Raw genomic sequence first — 14,357 nt, forward strand, 5'->3', positions numbered from 1 at the left:
TGTTGTGCAGCAAAGACTACTGCTGCAGTGGGCTGGGCCTGTTGTGGCAGCTGGTGTGAGCTGAGCCTCATGCCCGTAGCCTGATGTTGCCCTAGCAGCGCAGTGGGCCATTGCACCACGTTTTTAGGCCTCTCAGCTTGGGCTACTGCTAGTACGGTGATTCTTGCCGTGGGTTGCAAGGTGGTGGCCATGGCAGTGTTATGGCTTCACGGCGATGAGGCTCCTCTCGCCGTCACGTTGAGTATTGAGGATCGGTATCATGGGGCTTTGTCCTCGTTTCCACTCACCGGTCCAAATCCTTGTTCGTACAGGGTTCCGTTTGCCGTGGTTTTTGAATTTCCTACCATTGTATCCTTTCTCTAGGGATTGATCAAGAAACTTTTCCAGGAAAAATTAATTGATACGACGCGTGAAAAAGTCAACGTAACAGAAAATTCAAGAAACAAATGCAAGAGGCTTCTTTGAGTATTTGAATTAGCTTTCAATGAAAGCACCAATTTGTCAATGCAAATTTCCGCCGTCTCTAGCTTTAACGAAAATTCCCATCTTGGCAGGTTCTAAAAGGTCACAAACTAGTTTAGAATTGACAACAAAACTTGGTTTTAGTTCTTCGAACTGAGGAAGATTTCCATAGCACATAAGGTACTTAGGAAAGTTAGATGTTGCCGGCTTTTCCCTAGGAAAACATTAGTCATAACCCGAAGAAAGAACATTTTCAGATGCAACTATGAACTTCATAATACTGCATTCATTGTTTGATACAACAAGACATCCAGATTAAAAAACAAGATGGGATGAATTGATAGTTTTAGGGTTTACATAACTTGAACAATGTGGCTTATACTATGAAGTGGGTGTGTAATCCTTTTGACTAGCATCTTTTACTACACTAGGAGAAACACTAGGGACATCGGATGTATGGGCATCATAGAACAACTTGGATTAGTATTTCGTTGACTCTTTGTTGCTCTTCTCACTATGCACCCAAATTGAAAACAGCTGGATTGTTTTATGAAAACCGGGATGTTAATGCAAATGTTCATGCTTAACAATATCAACAAATTATGCAATCCAAAATTGTTGTAGCTACCTTCAATACAAGGCTAAAGAAACTCTCTAGTTTCAGTAGTCTTATCAATAAAAAAAAATACTAATATTTTATTGCCCATTGCCAGGGCTATTCAGTGTAGGGGTGGAGATGCAAAAAACAGTTATTGTTCATTAAGGGTATCAAATTGTTAGCATTGGGGCAATGCTTTCCCATTTGTTGTTTGTGGATGATACTCTAATCTTCCTTATGGCCACCAAGGATAATTGTAGGAATATGTCCAACCTTCTTCATGTCTATTGCAAAGCTTCTGGGCAACAGGTTAGCTTGCAAAAATCGATTATGTATTTTGGGACTAATACTCTGGCCCCGTTATCTCGAGCTATGCAACATCTTAGACATGCCAAAGGTGGATGACCCAGGGAAATACTTAGGAATTCCAACAATTTGGGGGAGATCAAAACGTGATACTCTTGCGTATATGAAGGATCGGGTGATGGCAAAGGTTACAGGGTGGAAAAGGCGATTCCTATCTCAGGCAGGGAAGGAAGTTTTCATCAAAGCAGTGGCCCAGGCAATTGTTATGTATCCCATGTGTGTCTTTCGTTTTCCGGATAAATTATGTAACGAAATTAATGCAATGGTGGCTCAATTCTGGTGGGTTAGGGCGGACAAAGACAGAGGGATTAATTGGATTAGTTGGGTGGATATGGGTAGGCCCAAGCGAGATTGTGGAATAGGGTTTCGTAATCCAAAGGATTTTAACGTAGCTCTACTTGCAAAGCAACGTTGGCGACTGATTCACAATCCAGACTCCCTGTGGGCTCGAGTTCTTAAAGAGAGGTATTTCCCTAATGTCTCTTTCCTGGATGCTAGGAAAAGAGGGATAGCTTCTTGGGCGTGGAATAGTCTTCTTGAGGGTAAGGACCTCATTCTTAAGGGGGTAAGATGGCAAATTTTGGGTGGACACGTGTCAGATTTTGAGTTGATAAGTGGATCCTGGATATCTCTGCGGGGCACCCCACCCTTCCCCTTAATTCGGATGTTAACACGGAGATGAAGGCTGCTGAGCTCATTAACCTAGTTTCACAAGGCTGAAATCTTACCCCAATTTCAGAGGTTGGTCTGGTGGATGAGTGCAATGCCCTTTATAACATTCATGATGGGCCACTTCTGTGTCCAGACAAGCTTATTTGGCCCTTCGAGAAGAATGGTAGATATATGGTTAAGTTTGGTTACCGCTAGCATCATAACATCTACCCCCATGTTAGACACGACCGGCCATCCTCGTCTCGCAGTACTGATCCTCGGGTGTGGGGGTGGGTTTGGAGGTGCAGCCCCCCTCCCTCGAAGATGAGATGTTTTTTATGGCGGAGTATTGGCGATGCTTGCGCAACCGCTTCATCCCCTTATGCCGCATATACGCTGATAAAGATGAAACCATTAAGCATATCCTCCTTCTTTGCCCATGGGCTTCCAGGTGTGGCATGGGGGTCCGATGCATCTCCAAATTAATCGAGACACCATTACTACTCTATCTAAGTCGATTTGCTCGGTCTTAAGCTTAACTCAGGGGAACAAGGAGGAATTGGACCGTATTTTGGTGCAGCTGGCTTTTTCATGTTGGTTTATTTGGAGGGCTAGGTGCGATGTACTCTTTAATTCGGTTTACCCTTCTCCTTTCCAGACTTTGAGGGCCATTGTTATTGCTATGGGCGCATTTGAGTCAGCCTCTACCCCAATCAGGCTACCTAGGCTTGGCAGGTCCTGTCCCATTGCAGGATTGTCCCGGTCTACTCCGTGGTCACCTCCCCCCTGTCAATTGGGTGAAGATTAGTGTTAACGGCTGCTGGAAAGGGGACACCCAGTATTGCTCCGTCGGGGTTGTTATCCGAGACAGTACCTCAGGTTATTTGGCGGTTCAGAGTGTGATAGTGCCAACTTCCAATGCGGCTATGGTGAAGGCTTTGGCCATTTTGGAGGGCTACTTGCTTGCAAAAAAAAAAATCATTTTCATGAGGTGGTGATTAAGTCGGATGCACAAGATATCATTCATTCCCTCAATTCACCATCTCTGGACTGTGCTTGGGACCTTCTCCCAATTCTTAGCCGTGTGTGGGAGATTAGGAAGATGTTCTAATCATGTTCCTGGTCTTGGGTCCCAAGATCAGCAAATATGGCGACATATTTTGTTGCGAGGAACATATCATCGGAGATGTGCGGCTTCGGCTGGGTTGTGAGACCTCTATCTTTTCTTGTGGGTATCTTGAATAAGGATGGTCTCCCGTGTCATTCGATGTAATAGGATGGGTGGGGTTTTTGTTGGTAGTTGGGCAACGCTAGTCCTTGGTGAAGGCATCTCTTTGTGCCCTGTTTATCTCTGTTTTCCTGTTTCAGTGTTAGCCGTTTAGCTTTCTGTTCTTGTTTGGCCTTCTGCCCTGGATTTCTATGATTCCCAATTTGAACCAAAAAACAAAAAAAAAGAACTATCCACCCATAATTATTTTCAACAATTCATACTATGCTCCTTCAAAAACACCTTTGGTTTGTTACATCTTGTTTAGGATCTACAACTTGTTCTCTTTTTTGGTATAAGCAATAATGTGAAAATTGAACACAGAACATTAGAAATGATAGATACTCGTAATCATATGACCAAATCAACCTCACAATCAAAATTATAGCAATTCCATTTATTGTTCTAAAAATCCCCGCCTAGGCGCTAGGCGACTGGTCACCACCCCGATTAGTCCCTAGACATTTCAAAATTAAGAAAGTGCGCCTAGACTCACTAGCCTGCCAAAACCCACCTACATCGCGACTCTTACTTAAACAAAAAATCGATAATTTTCATTTTGTATTTTATTTTTCAAATAAAATGTAAGAGACTTGTTGAATACTTGGATGAGCACTAATTATATGCTTGTTGTCCATGTCTTCATTTATTTTTAATATTTTATAATATGTCATTTTATTTTGAAGTTTATGCATGCAATTATGTATTTTTTAAGTATAATTAGCCACTTATTTATACAATATGTAATAAATTTACTTAAATCCACTTAGTTCGCCTAGACTCCCGCCTAGGCGCTAGGCTTTATCACGCCACTTGACTAGCGCCTAATGTCTTTTAGTAATTCCAGTATGTAGCATACATAAGCTATTTTCATAAGCTAAAGAATCAGAAATGTTAGGAGCCTATAAAAACTACTACATGGAAGTTTGTTTTGGGCTTTTTTTATTAGCACCCCACAATGTGTTGAATACACCCCTCATTAAAATTTAATATTAAATGACTTACATACGTAATTTGTAATGACAATTTCAACCTTATAAGGTTAAAAAAAATCCAAATTACTTTTCACATCCCAAGTTTATTTATCTTCTTCAACTCTCGAAATCACTCTCATCCTCCATTTTAGAATTAATGAAACTACAAACACGTTAATTGAAAAAATTATTCTTGACGAATGAAACATGAAATCAACGTTCGGAAACTTTACATGAGGTAAGACTTTGTATTTTCATTGTTTTAGTGATTTCAATTTCAACGACATCGGCATGCATATAGCTGTGTTATGAATGATATCCATTAAAAATAAATATGATTGATGATGAGAATCACACACCTAATAAACCGTAGCCACATTAGATCACAAAGATCCCTTAATTTTAAAAGCAGCGTAACAATCTAATATGTTCCTCTAATTCAATGATTTAGTAACTAAATTCATTCCCATGATTCGATGAAAGGAAAAGAAGAGGAATCATCATCATCAACCCTAATATTTATTTAACCCCCATTACCCAGTGCCACTGCTCGTACTCTGTATAAAGCTTTACACTTCTATAGCTGCCATATTTTTTTTGGAATTTTTTCTTCCTCATCCACTATTGCAAAAATCATCTTCCTCATCTACTAGTACAGAATACCCATAGCCTTCCACCTCTTGCTATGGAAGGGATAGAGAAAGATGAAGGGATAAACATATGCAAATAATCAAACAATTGTTGGCACCACTCCAATAGAAAAATTAAAAAAAATTCAAAATCACACCAGCTTCAGCTTTACATCGAAGGTACTTTTGGATGACCTTATGTATTTGCACCTAAGATTTGAAGAGTGTGGGGTATACGTAGAAAAATATAAGGTATATGGTGAGAGTGTGGGGTGTGAATATTATAGGAAAGTAAATGGGGCGTATTAAGATAAGTTTTAATTAAAAAAACAAATGTAGGGTGTATTAAGTATGTGTGGTGTATTCAACAATATGTGGGGTTTCAATATAAAAAGCCTTATGTCAGATAAGACAAATTGATATTTTTTCAACCGAATTGTCAAATGTTAATTTATTATTTAAATAAAGTTTTAAATGGATGTAATTATTAAAAAAATGTTGAAACAAAATTTTTATTAGTTGAAATGTCAGTGGAATAAGGGACCCACTAGTAAAATGAATTAAAAATAAATTTGACATTGATGTCAAATTTGACTCCAAATCACAAAGCTTTCAAATCTAGTCAGCAAATAATACTTCGGTTGGAAAGAGTTTTTATGTCAAATATGCACAATGGCATTCTACCTAAGATTTTGACATCTTCTTTGAAGATGCTCTAAGATAGTCAAAAAAATCATATCTTACATGAACTTATAAAAAAATTTTACCTTATGCTGCCAATTAGTTTTAAAGTGAAACCTTAATTACCGAATGATGTTAATGGGTGAAGGAGAACTCACCAAATTTCATAAATGTATCAAACAAAAAGATTTGGCGTAAAGAAAATGATGGGAAAGAAATATAGCAACCAAAAGCTAGAGGCCCAGCATTATGAGCCTCATAAAGAAATTTGGACCCATCTGGCCCCATGGTTGAACAATGCCAAACTGCAAAATGGCCATTAGCTATCAGATCACAAGCAGAGTTGGTTCAACTGCAGAAAAATGGTACAAATAATACTGCAGAGTGCAGAAATTAGGGTTTATATCATTCATGTGGTCCTCCACTCCCTCATTGACCAGAGTTTAATGACTCCACTCCCTCAGAAAGTGAAAATTCTAGAATGCATAAATGTATATGACATACATAGTGGAATTTAACGGTTATATCTGCGCTCAATAATTTGAGAGAATTTAGTAAGTGGATGTGATCTACTTAAAACACAATGTATAAGCCATTGGCCTATTAGTACTGCAGTTCAATATTTTTCTTCTTTACTTGTAAATGAGAGGCTTCACGTTTGACTAAATAAGTTGATGTTCTACTATAAAATCAATTGACAATATGTGATATATCTCATCAATTTAATAGCACATGCAAAATCACTTTTTTCTTACATGTGGGATTCATACTAACGTGGGGACAACACAAAATTAGATGACTTGAACAACTTTCTCTAATTTCATAAAGAAGTTGAGGTTTTATCATAAAATCAGTTATTAATATGGAGAGTAGTCCAACAACATATAAGCACATGCAAAGGCTACTTTTTCCCTGTTATGGAATTTATACTCTCAAAATCATCTCCTATAAATAGCGAGTTTGATAATATATATTTTTTATTTAAAAAAGGACCAATTGGTAGTCAACCCACGACATTCTACTTTTTCAGGGGTCAAGAAGACTTGCAGAGGCATGTTAGCCTCCTCCTAACTACTATTGTGTGATTCACTAGTGCCAGAAATTTAACCCAGAACAAACCGTATAGGGGAACCTGAAATTCGTCTCAATCATTGAGTCATCCCATGGTAATTGAGTTCGATATTAATTTATTACGTTGATGATAGTCCCCTATCTTCCTTGACCATAGAAGGTATTTGTACAGCTCTCTTGCAGTTGACCTCTCGATGTCGATTTGGTTTGGCCAACCATTTTAAGGTAAAACGAATTATTTTTGAGGTCGCAGCTGCTTGTTACGAGGACCCAGCCATACCACCTTCGTATATTGACGTGAAGAGTCAAAGTAATTGTATTTGTTTCCTATTAAGCCCCTATAATTGTATATAAAACAATAACCGATACATCATGCGAAGTGCAGCTTGTGGTTACCAGGACACAGCCATACCACCTTCCTTGACATGAAAAGTCAAAGGAATGATACGACCCAGTTGTTTTTTATTTTGAATAAATAATATTATTTACATTAAAAGAGAGGAGGTGTACTTAGTCTCACAATGGACTAGCAATAATTTGATTCAAATTCGTCTTTGGTAAGAATTGAACCTAAAACTTCTCATTTACGAGTGAAGAGAAATATCATTAGACCGTAATGTTATACCCAAATTTCTGCGACTTATATAATTTAATTTTCTCCCCATCGGCAGTGCTAAAATGCCAATAGATTCTTTTTCTTCGGTTTTCTTTATACATTTGGTCAACACAATGGGTTCAATAAAAGTTCAAATACCTCGCTACTACTCAAAATTACTGCAAAAAAAAATCAGTAATTCTCTTACCAAATAAGATCAAAATACAAAGAGTCTTATATTTTCCGACAAAGGTATTTTATGTACAAGATGGTCGGACGCCTCTATCCCAATTTTTCTTCACTTCCAAAACCCATCTAGGGCGTTTGTAATCCTATCAAATTCCTCTTTACGATCCATGTTCTCAAAAGGAAATTTATTCTAATTCTTAGTTTTTAAATTTACATTTTATTCTCTATACTTTATTTAGTAAAGCATAATGACAAACTAAAAATGAATAATAGTTGCCGATATGGCATGCCTATTTGCATGGTAGGATTAGTGAGAAGGTTCATGTTCAATTCAATCGCATTATATGCGTCATTTAGGGTTAATCATTTTCATTTTTACGATCAAACTAGTCTATCAAATCCCGATATTCAAAGACGATTACACTCTGATTCCCTAGTTATAATTGTACCATAGTGACAAACGGAGGGTGAGAGCCATGCCAAGTTTGAACAGAGGATTAGCTATAAGGTTTAGGTAGAATCCAACCAATAAGAGCATCACAAATGTCAATTGCACATAAAAAGTTGGAGAGTAGGTTTTATCAAACAAAAACAAAAGTGAAAGGTTAAAAGTCGAAAACGCGCAAATATGATGTTAAAAAGAAAAAGAAAAGCAAGGAGTGTGTGTGTGTGTACGGGAGGTGGGTGGGTCATGAGTCATAAACCAATTGGTGCCAAATTCATCTGGAAGTGGTGGTGGTGGATCCTCATATCATACAGAAAGGAACCTCTGCATTCCATTCCAATTGACAGCTGTTTTCCACAAGCCAAACGAAGACAATGTTGTTCTTTTCCTCACTACAATATTAGTTGTGTGTCTGGACTTTTTTAACCCACCTCAAAGCAAGCATGCATGTTTGATAACTATGATTAATTATGTTAATGTATGTGATGGTAACAAATTTTTTACAGAATGATCAAAACGGTTTATGATGGACAAATATAGGCATCACTTTTAATGACTATTATTGTCAGAGACCAAAATGATGAGTTATACTAATCTAAGAGGCCATATTGGCTAAAAGGAACAAAAAATGGTTACGTGGTTGCTCACGTGACAATTTAATAATGATGCTAATAGATATTTTACGGAATGACCAAAATGATTTATGGTGAACAAACCCATGGACCGCTTCTATTGGTTTTCAATCTCAATAACCAAAGTGAGTTATGCCAATTTCAGGAACCATTCTGACTAAAAAGCCATATTTTATAAGAGTGGGAATTTGGATTGAACGCCGCAATGAACATGTCAATTGAGTCAAACTTACCAAATAAGTTGAACCTGCAACTTTCTACATACAAGTTGAGAAGAATACCACTAAAATTACGTAATGTTACTGGCATGAATTGCCAATTTAACAGCAAAGAACGGTTACTTGTTTTAAAGTAAGTTAAGAGGTTACACCATAAAACTAAATATCGGCAATATGAGAAATAAATCAACTACTTATAAACACATACAAAATTCATTCATTTGCCAATGTCGATATGAAATTCAATCTCATGGTTTTATAACGTTCTTGTTTATATCCTAATATGCACTTGAAATACTAGAAACATTATGTGATGAGAAAGATACAATGGACGATGAAAAAGATAGAGAAATGAACTAACCTGTTTCAAGTATGTTTTTTTTTTTTTCTTTTTTCCCACTTAACCAAGAGCTTGGATTACTTGTATTTGGATTTAGGACGTGTAAGTTGGAGTAATCCGTTGTCACGGAGAATAAACATAGTAGTCCAAACTGTCATAGGTGGTCGTTTTCAGTTAATTCACGTTGCTTTCTTTGACATGTGGAAGCTTCTTTGGACTATTGTCTATCGTATGTGTCGCAGGTCTTTAGTTATCCACGAATTAATCACGTATACCTCTCATTATATTGTTCCCATCTCCCTTCAATCTGGACCTGCCTTTTGTCGGTTTTTTTTTTAACAAACGATATTATCTATACTAAAGAAGAGATAAGCTTAGTCTCACAATGGATTAACAATAATGTTGTTCAAATTCTTTTTTAACGAGACTTAAACCCGAGACCTCTCACTTATAAGTGAAGAGAAATACAACTAGACCATAATATTAAGTGGCATGACCCTGTCTTTTGTCTTAGATTAGCCAAACCATCATCCGAATTATTAAGTCCAACTATGTCCAAATTTGGATCCACATTAAACATGGTTGAAAATAACATGATAAAGCATACATATCAAAATTGTAATGAAGCTAAGTAGGAGTAGACACGATTCAGTTTGAAGGACCGGTTTCACTCAGGCAAGCACAATTATGTATGCGTATTTTGTGCTTTGTTCATAAGTGGAATTCAATATCATTATTTCATCTATATACATACGAGTACTACTTCGCTCCTTAAAAGCTAATCAAATTCAGACATACATGCAAAGCTAACCCATCATAATAACAAATGTAAAAGCTTACGCACACCCGTCAAACTATGATTTGTCTGTAAAAATATACCGCACAAGCCTAAAATAGGTTTTGCATCGTATACATAAATGGTTATCAAATCGAATTAATTAAATTTGGTTCTCAAGAAAAACGTAAGAGATTCTAATATTACAAAACACAAAAAGATCACAAATTTTATGTATATCCGAGCATTCAAAATCCAACCCCCTACCCCCCAACAAATGACTGATCTCTTCGTTTTCGTCCCCCTCTTCCCCCACCATCTTAATGCACAACAGGCTTAGTACATTCAAGCAAGATATAAAATAAAGAACTAGAAAAATAGCATACAAAATTAACAAAGAGGAATCATTTTATAGGCAGCCAAATGAGGATCACAAAAATCAGTAAGGAGCGTAGTACCCAGCCGGTGGTGGCATCCCCATTCCGTTCACCGGAGGCATTCCATAGGGTTGCATTGCCATAGGAGCTGCTCCATAGTACCCGGCACTGCTCATTTTCTGCAAGCTACCTTGGCCTTGCATTCCTTCCTTGGCATACTGGTTCCACAGCTGCTGCTCCTGCGTAAGCAAGTGCTGCTTCTTCTCCAGATCCGCCATTTGCACATAGGAAGGTGGTGGAACGGTTAATGATGCGGCAAAGGGATCCTGATTCACTGCCTGGACTGTCCCGTCTGGAGCGGGAAGAGCTAACACCTGCGTTGAGCTCTTGCCTGGCCCGGGCAATGCTACACTACTTGCACTACCACCAGTCAATTGGGCAGTACTCAAATGCTGCCTCACAATGCCCTGATCATACATGCCGTCCAACAACAATGGATCCATCCCACCACCAAGATTTTGCTTCTGCCTAGATAAATTACTCGCTGTCTCCACCAATGCCAGTTCCCAATCGGCCTTTCCCGGCTCTGCAGCTGGAGTCTGCCAAGCCGAGGTGACTTGGGGCTGCCCGTCTGATGGGAAAGCTTCCCATGATCCATTAGCACTTCCACCACCACCAGGACCGGCAAACAAAGCCAAAGCCAACTGATTCCCCTGTGCATCAGCTGAAACTCCATTATCCCTCAAATCCACCAAATCCCCTACCACTTCCTGCTTCACCTCAGCCTTCGCCACAACCTCAGGAGGCGGCGGGGGAGTGAAACTCTCCGGCGCAGGCAGCGCTTTAATCTCATTCATATCGGGTTGGGGCTCCTCCACTGGAGCCACAGGAGCAGCCTCCACCTTCCTCTCGGGACTCTTGGTTGCCTTGGACCTGTCCCTCACAAACTCCTCCAATGTTTCCAGCAACTTGCTCCCAATCCTCTGCACCTCCGGATACTCCGACGACCGCGCCAAACCGGAATCCTTACACCACCCATAAAATCCAACCAGCTCATCAATCTGCTTCGCCGCACTCACATAAGCATCGAAAGCCTTAACGCAATCCGGATACTCCATATCGAAAAACTTATCAAGTAAAACCGCCAATACCTCACAAATATCAGCATACAGCTTAAAGCTCTCCCTCACCAGCGGGTACACAGCCACCAGAACCAACCGACTGTTCTTAGCCAATCCGGTGGGTCGGCTCGCCAAGAACCGATCCAACAGCCTCTGCAGATGACCCATTTTCGCGAAAATCCGCTCCGGCTTCATATCCCTCAATGGGGTCACACTCACAATTCTCTTCTCATCTTGCCCGTTTCGACTCACCGAGTCATTCATATCGCCGTACGACCTCGACCTCCTCATCCCTCCTCCATATTCATAATCTCGATCTCGCTCTCCTCCGTACTCATACTCGTAATTCCTCGGCGGCGGAGACCTGAAATTCGAAGACCCGCCGTTGAAGCCGCCAGAGCCCTGCCGATCTCCAGCACCAAGACCAGTTCCGCTGCTTCCTCCGCTGCTCTTTCTCTCAAACAGCATCAGCTCAAGCCTCTGATCCAAGTACAGAGCATAAGTCCTCACAAAGGCAGAGTGGTCCCATGAGCTCGCGTGCGCCTCGTCCCTGAAATCCGATAGATTCAGGAGGCGGGTACCCCTGCGGGTCGCGTACACGATCTCGTCCCCAAACACCGGGTCGCCGTCGTTCAGAAGACGGTGGACTAGCATCAACGCCTTGAGCGCCACGATCCAGTCGCGCGTCTTTCCCAGACGCTTCGACACCGCCGACACGCACGCGCTGACGTAGCCCCGGGACGATGAAGTCAGCGTCAGAATCTCACGGACGTGCTTCTCGCTCGCCGGCTCATCCTCGTGCGACGTCGCTTTGACGATAGCGACCTCGAGGTCCGGGGCCAGATTGCTGGCGACCTTGGCGATGCCGATGCTTGTCTGGTCCTTGACCGCTCCGATTGCTTTCCGGATCGTGGTCGGCGCCATCCCGGCCGTCGATCTGCGTTGCTTCCGATTTAATATACCGCGCGAGCTGAGATACAAGGGAAATGACGAAACGGTTCACTTCGTTTAATTAATTTGGAGATAGATTGAGTTTCTAAAGATAGAAAGGGGCGTACATTTTGGTAATTTACCGTCGATGTCGGAGTCTCTAGATCTGCGGCGTGGGCAGTCCGGCGGGTCGGATCTCGGAGCAACCGACGACCAATCGAATTTCTTGGGTTTTTTTCGCTCTCTCTGTGCGTGAAACTAGAGAGAGGAGGGGAAGAGGTTGAATTAAATAGTGGGTTGGAGTCCGGGATGACGTGGAGGGATGGGAACCGTGGATTAGATCTGAGATCTGGGATCTAGCTGGGTAGCTGGGAGAGACTGGCGGTAGTGTCGGGCGGCGTGTCGGAAAGAATTACGAAACGAGTGAGCGTGTTGGTGCGAAGGGGTTCGGATTGGGTGCAGCAGGGTGTATTTCAGTTAAAGGAGGCGCGAAACTGAGCGTACGCCGTACCGGTTACGGTGATCCTTACCCGATAGAGACATCCTAAAGTAAGACTAGTTTACCTAAAAAATTGTAGGATTTGGATCCTCTCCTGAGCTAATGGAGAGGATCCCTCCTCATCAATCATCTTGTATCGTTGGATTTTTATCCAAAAACTACAATCATTACAACTTTAAAGAGATCTTCCTGTTTGTAGCTGTTGCATAAAAATCCAACAGCCCAAGATGATTGATGAGGAGGATCCTTTCCATTAGCTTAGGAGAGGATCCAAGTCCAAAATTGTAAACGTGTGAAATTTACTCAAATAGATTTCTTTGTTTACCTCATAGCAAAACTTCTCTAAAATTATACAGTTGTTTCTAAACTAATTTTATAACTTTAGAAAGGCCAATATTATGGGTGGAGAAGTGAGTTAAGCGTCATAATGAGTTAGCAATAATTTAGTTCAAATTTATTTTGGACGAGAATCAAATCTAAGACCTCTCAATTACAGGTGAATAAAAATATCACTAGACCGTAGTACTAAGTGATTGACAGAGCTATAGGTAAAAAAAAATAGAAAGCCACTAGACCCACCCATTTGTTTTATCTTCCCACCCACTTTATGTAACCACCTACCATAAAAAGTGCAAAAAAATCTTATCCTCTCTTCCCACCTACTTGTGTTCCTAAACTATCCCTATTTTTTAAGCATAGTAGCCTCTCCATCGCGGAAGAAGATTTTCTTCCCTTCTAATCTCTCCCCACTTCCCTCTCCTCATATTTGGACGATTACGATTAAGTCACGTCAACATCTTATATTATTTTTTTATAGAAGCAATAAGACAAAAGCAAAGTGAGAGGAGGGGAAGGGATGGGAACATGAGGGAAGAAAATCCTACTCCCTCCACCTCTCCACCCCTCCACCTCTGCGGCTCCACCCAGCAACCACAACCACTCAATCCTCTTCCCGATCCTCCCATTTCCCTTACAGAGACTTTGTAATCTTTATGAAGAAAAGTGAGTTAGCTTTTTTTTTTTTTTTTTTTTTGGTCAATAGAACTTTCATTACATGGAAAACTAGTACAAGGTCCAAAAGGAACCCCATAGCCAACGACAAATAAAATAAAAGACCCAAGCAAAATAAGAGCTACAACCTAAGATATAACGGAATACCTTCACAAACTTAGGTCGGAAGGCTGCAACAACAAACAACAAAAAAAACCCTAATCTCAAGCAGCATAAAGACTGCTGCTACATCCTCAGAGGAAACCAAACTCTGAATCGAGAGAATAGTCACCAGATCCAAGTCTCCTTCACGAACCCCTGCAAATTTATACAAAGAAAGTATCATATGGGTAGAGAGTGAGGCTAAGGGGATATGTAAAATACCCAACACTTAACCTTGATGTAGATCCGGCATGCCAGTTGGGGAGGGGAATTGAGGGAGGGTGGTGGATCTATCCAATTTCTCATTGGAGTGCGCCGATCTGAGTACATGATAGAATGGGGATGAAGTATCATAGTTGAGGAGGAGGGAGGAAGGAAAATTAAA

The 14,357-nt window shown here is 40.4% G+C and overlaps 2 protein-coding genes across 3 annotated transcripts; one reads left to right on the forward strand and one right to left on the reverse strand.

Annotated features, from left to right (window-relative positions):
* The first annotated feature begins 1,448 nt into the window (after nucleotides 1-1,448).
* LOC137717059 (uncharacterized mitochondrial protein AtMg00310-like) lies at nucleotides 1,449-2,108 on the forward strand. The gene has a single exon (XM_068456375.1). It carries the CDS (start codon nucleotides 1,449-1,451, stop codon nucleotides 2,106-2,108), a length of 660 nt encoding a protein of 219 aa, XP_068312476.1.
* Nucleotides 2,109-9,974: 7,866 nt separating this feature from the next.
* Nucleotides 9,975-12,793, reverse strand: LOC137717307 (putative clathrin assembly protein At2g25430). Of its 2 annotated transcripts, none has more exons than XM_068456618.1 (2): nucleotides 12,465-12,793; nucleotides 9,975-12,361 (listed from the first exon to the last, which is right to left on the reverse strand). In XM_068456618.1, the coding sequence occupies exon 2, from the start codon at nucleotides 12,313-12,315 to the stop codon at nucleotides 10,333-10,335; it is 1,983 nt and encodes a 660-aa protein (XP_068312719.1). In that variant the 5' UTR covers nucleotides 12,316-12,361; nucleotides 12,465-12,793; the 3' UTR covers nucleotides 9,975-10,332. The 2 variants fall into 2 exon arrangements, with proteins under 2 accessions (XP_068312719.1, XP_068312718.1); XM_068456617.1 differs by having other exon boundaries at nucleotides 12,450-12,793.
* Between the last annotated feature and the right edge of the window lie 1,564 nt (nucleotides 12,794-14,357).

This window comes from Pyrus communis, chromosome 15 (genome assembly GCF_963583255.1).
Source record: "Pyrus communis chromosome 15, drPyrComm1.1, whole genome shotgun sequence".
NCBI lineage: Eukaryota > Viridiplantae > Streptophyta > Magnoliopsida > Rosales > Rosaceae > Pyrus > Pyrus communis.

What these genes read in the sequence shown, in the direction of transcription:
- LOC137717307 (XM_068456618.1), bottom strand. Translation starts at nt 12,315, where the DNA reads ATGGCGCCGACCACGATCCGGAAAGCAATCGGAGCGGTCAAGGACCAG.
- LOC137717059 (XM_068456375.1), top strand. Translation starts at nt 1,449, where the DNA reads ATGCCAAAGGTGGATGACCCAGGGAAATACTTAGGAATTCCAACAATT.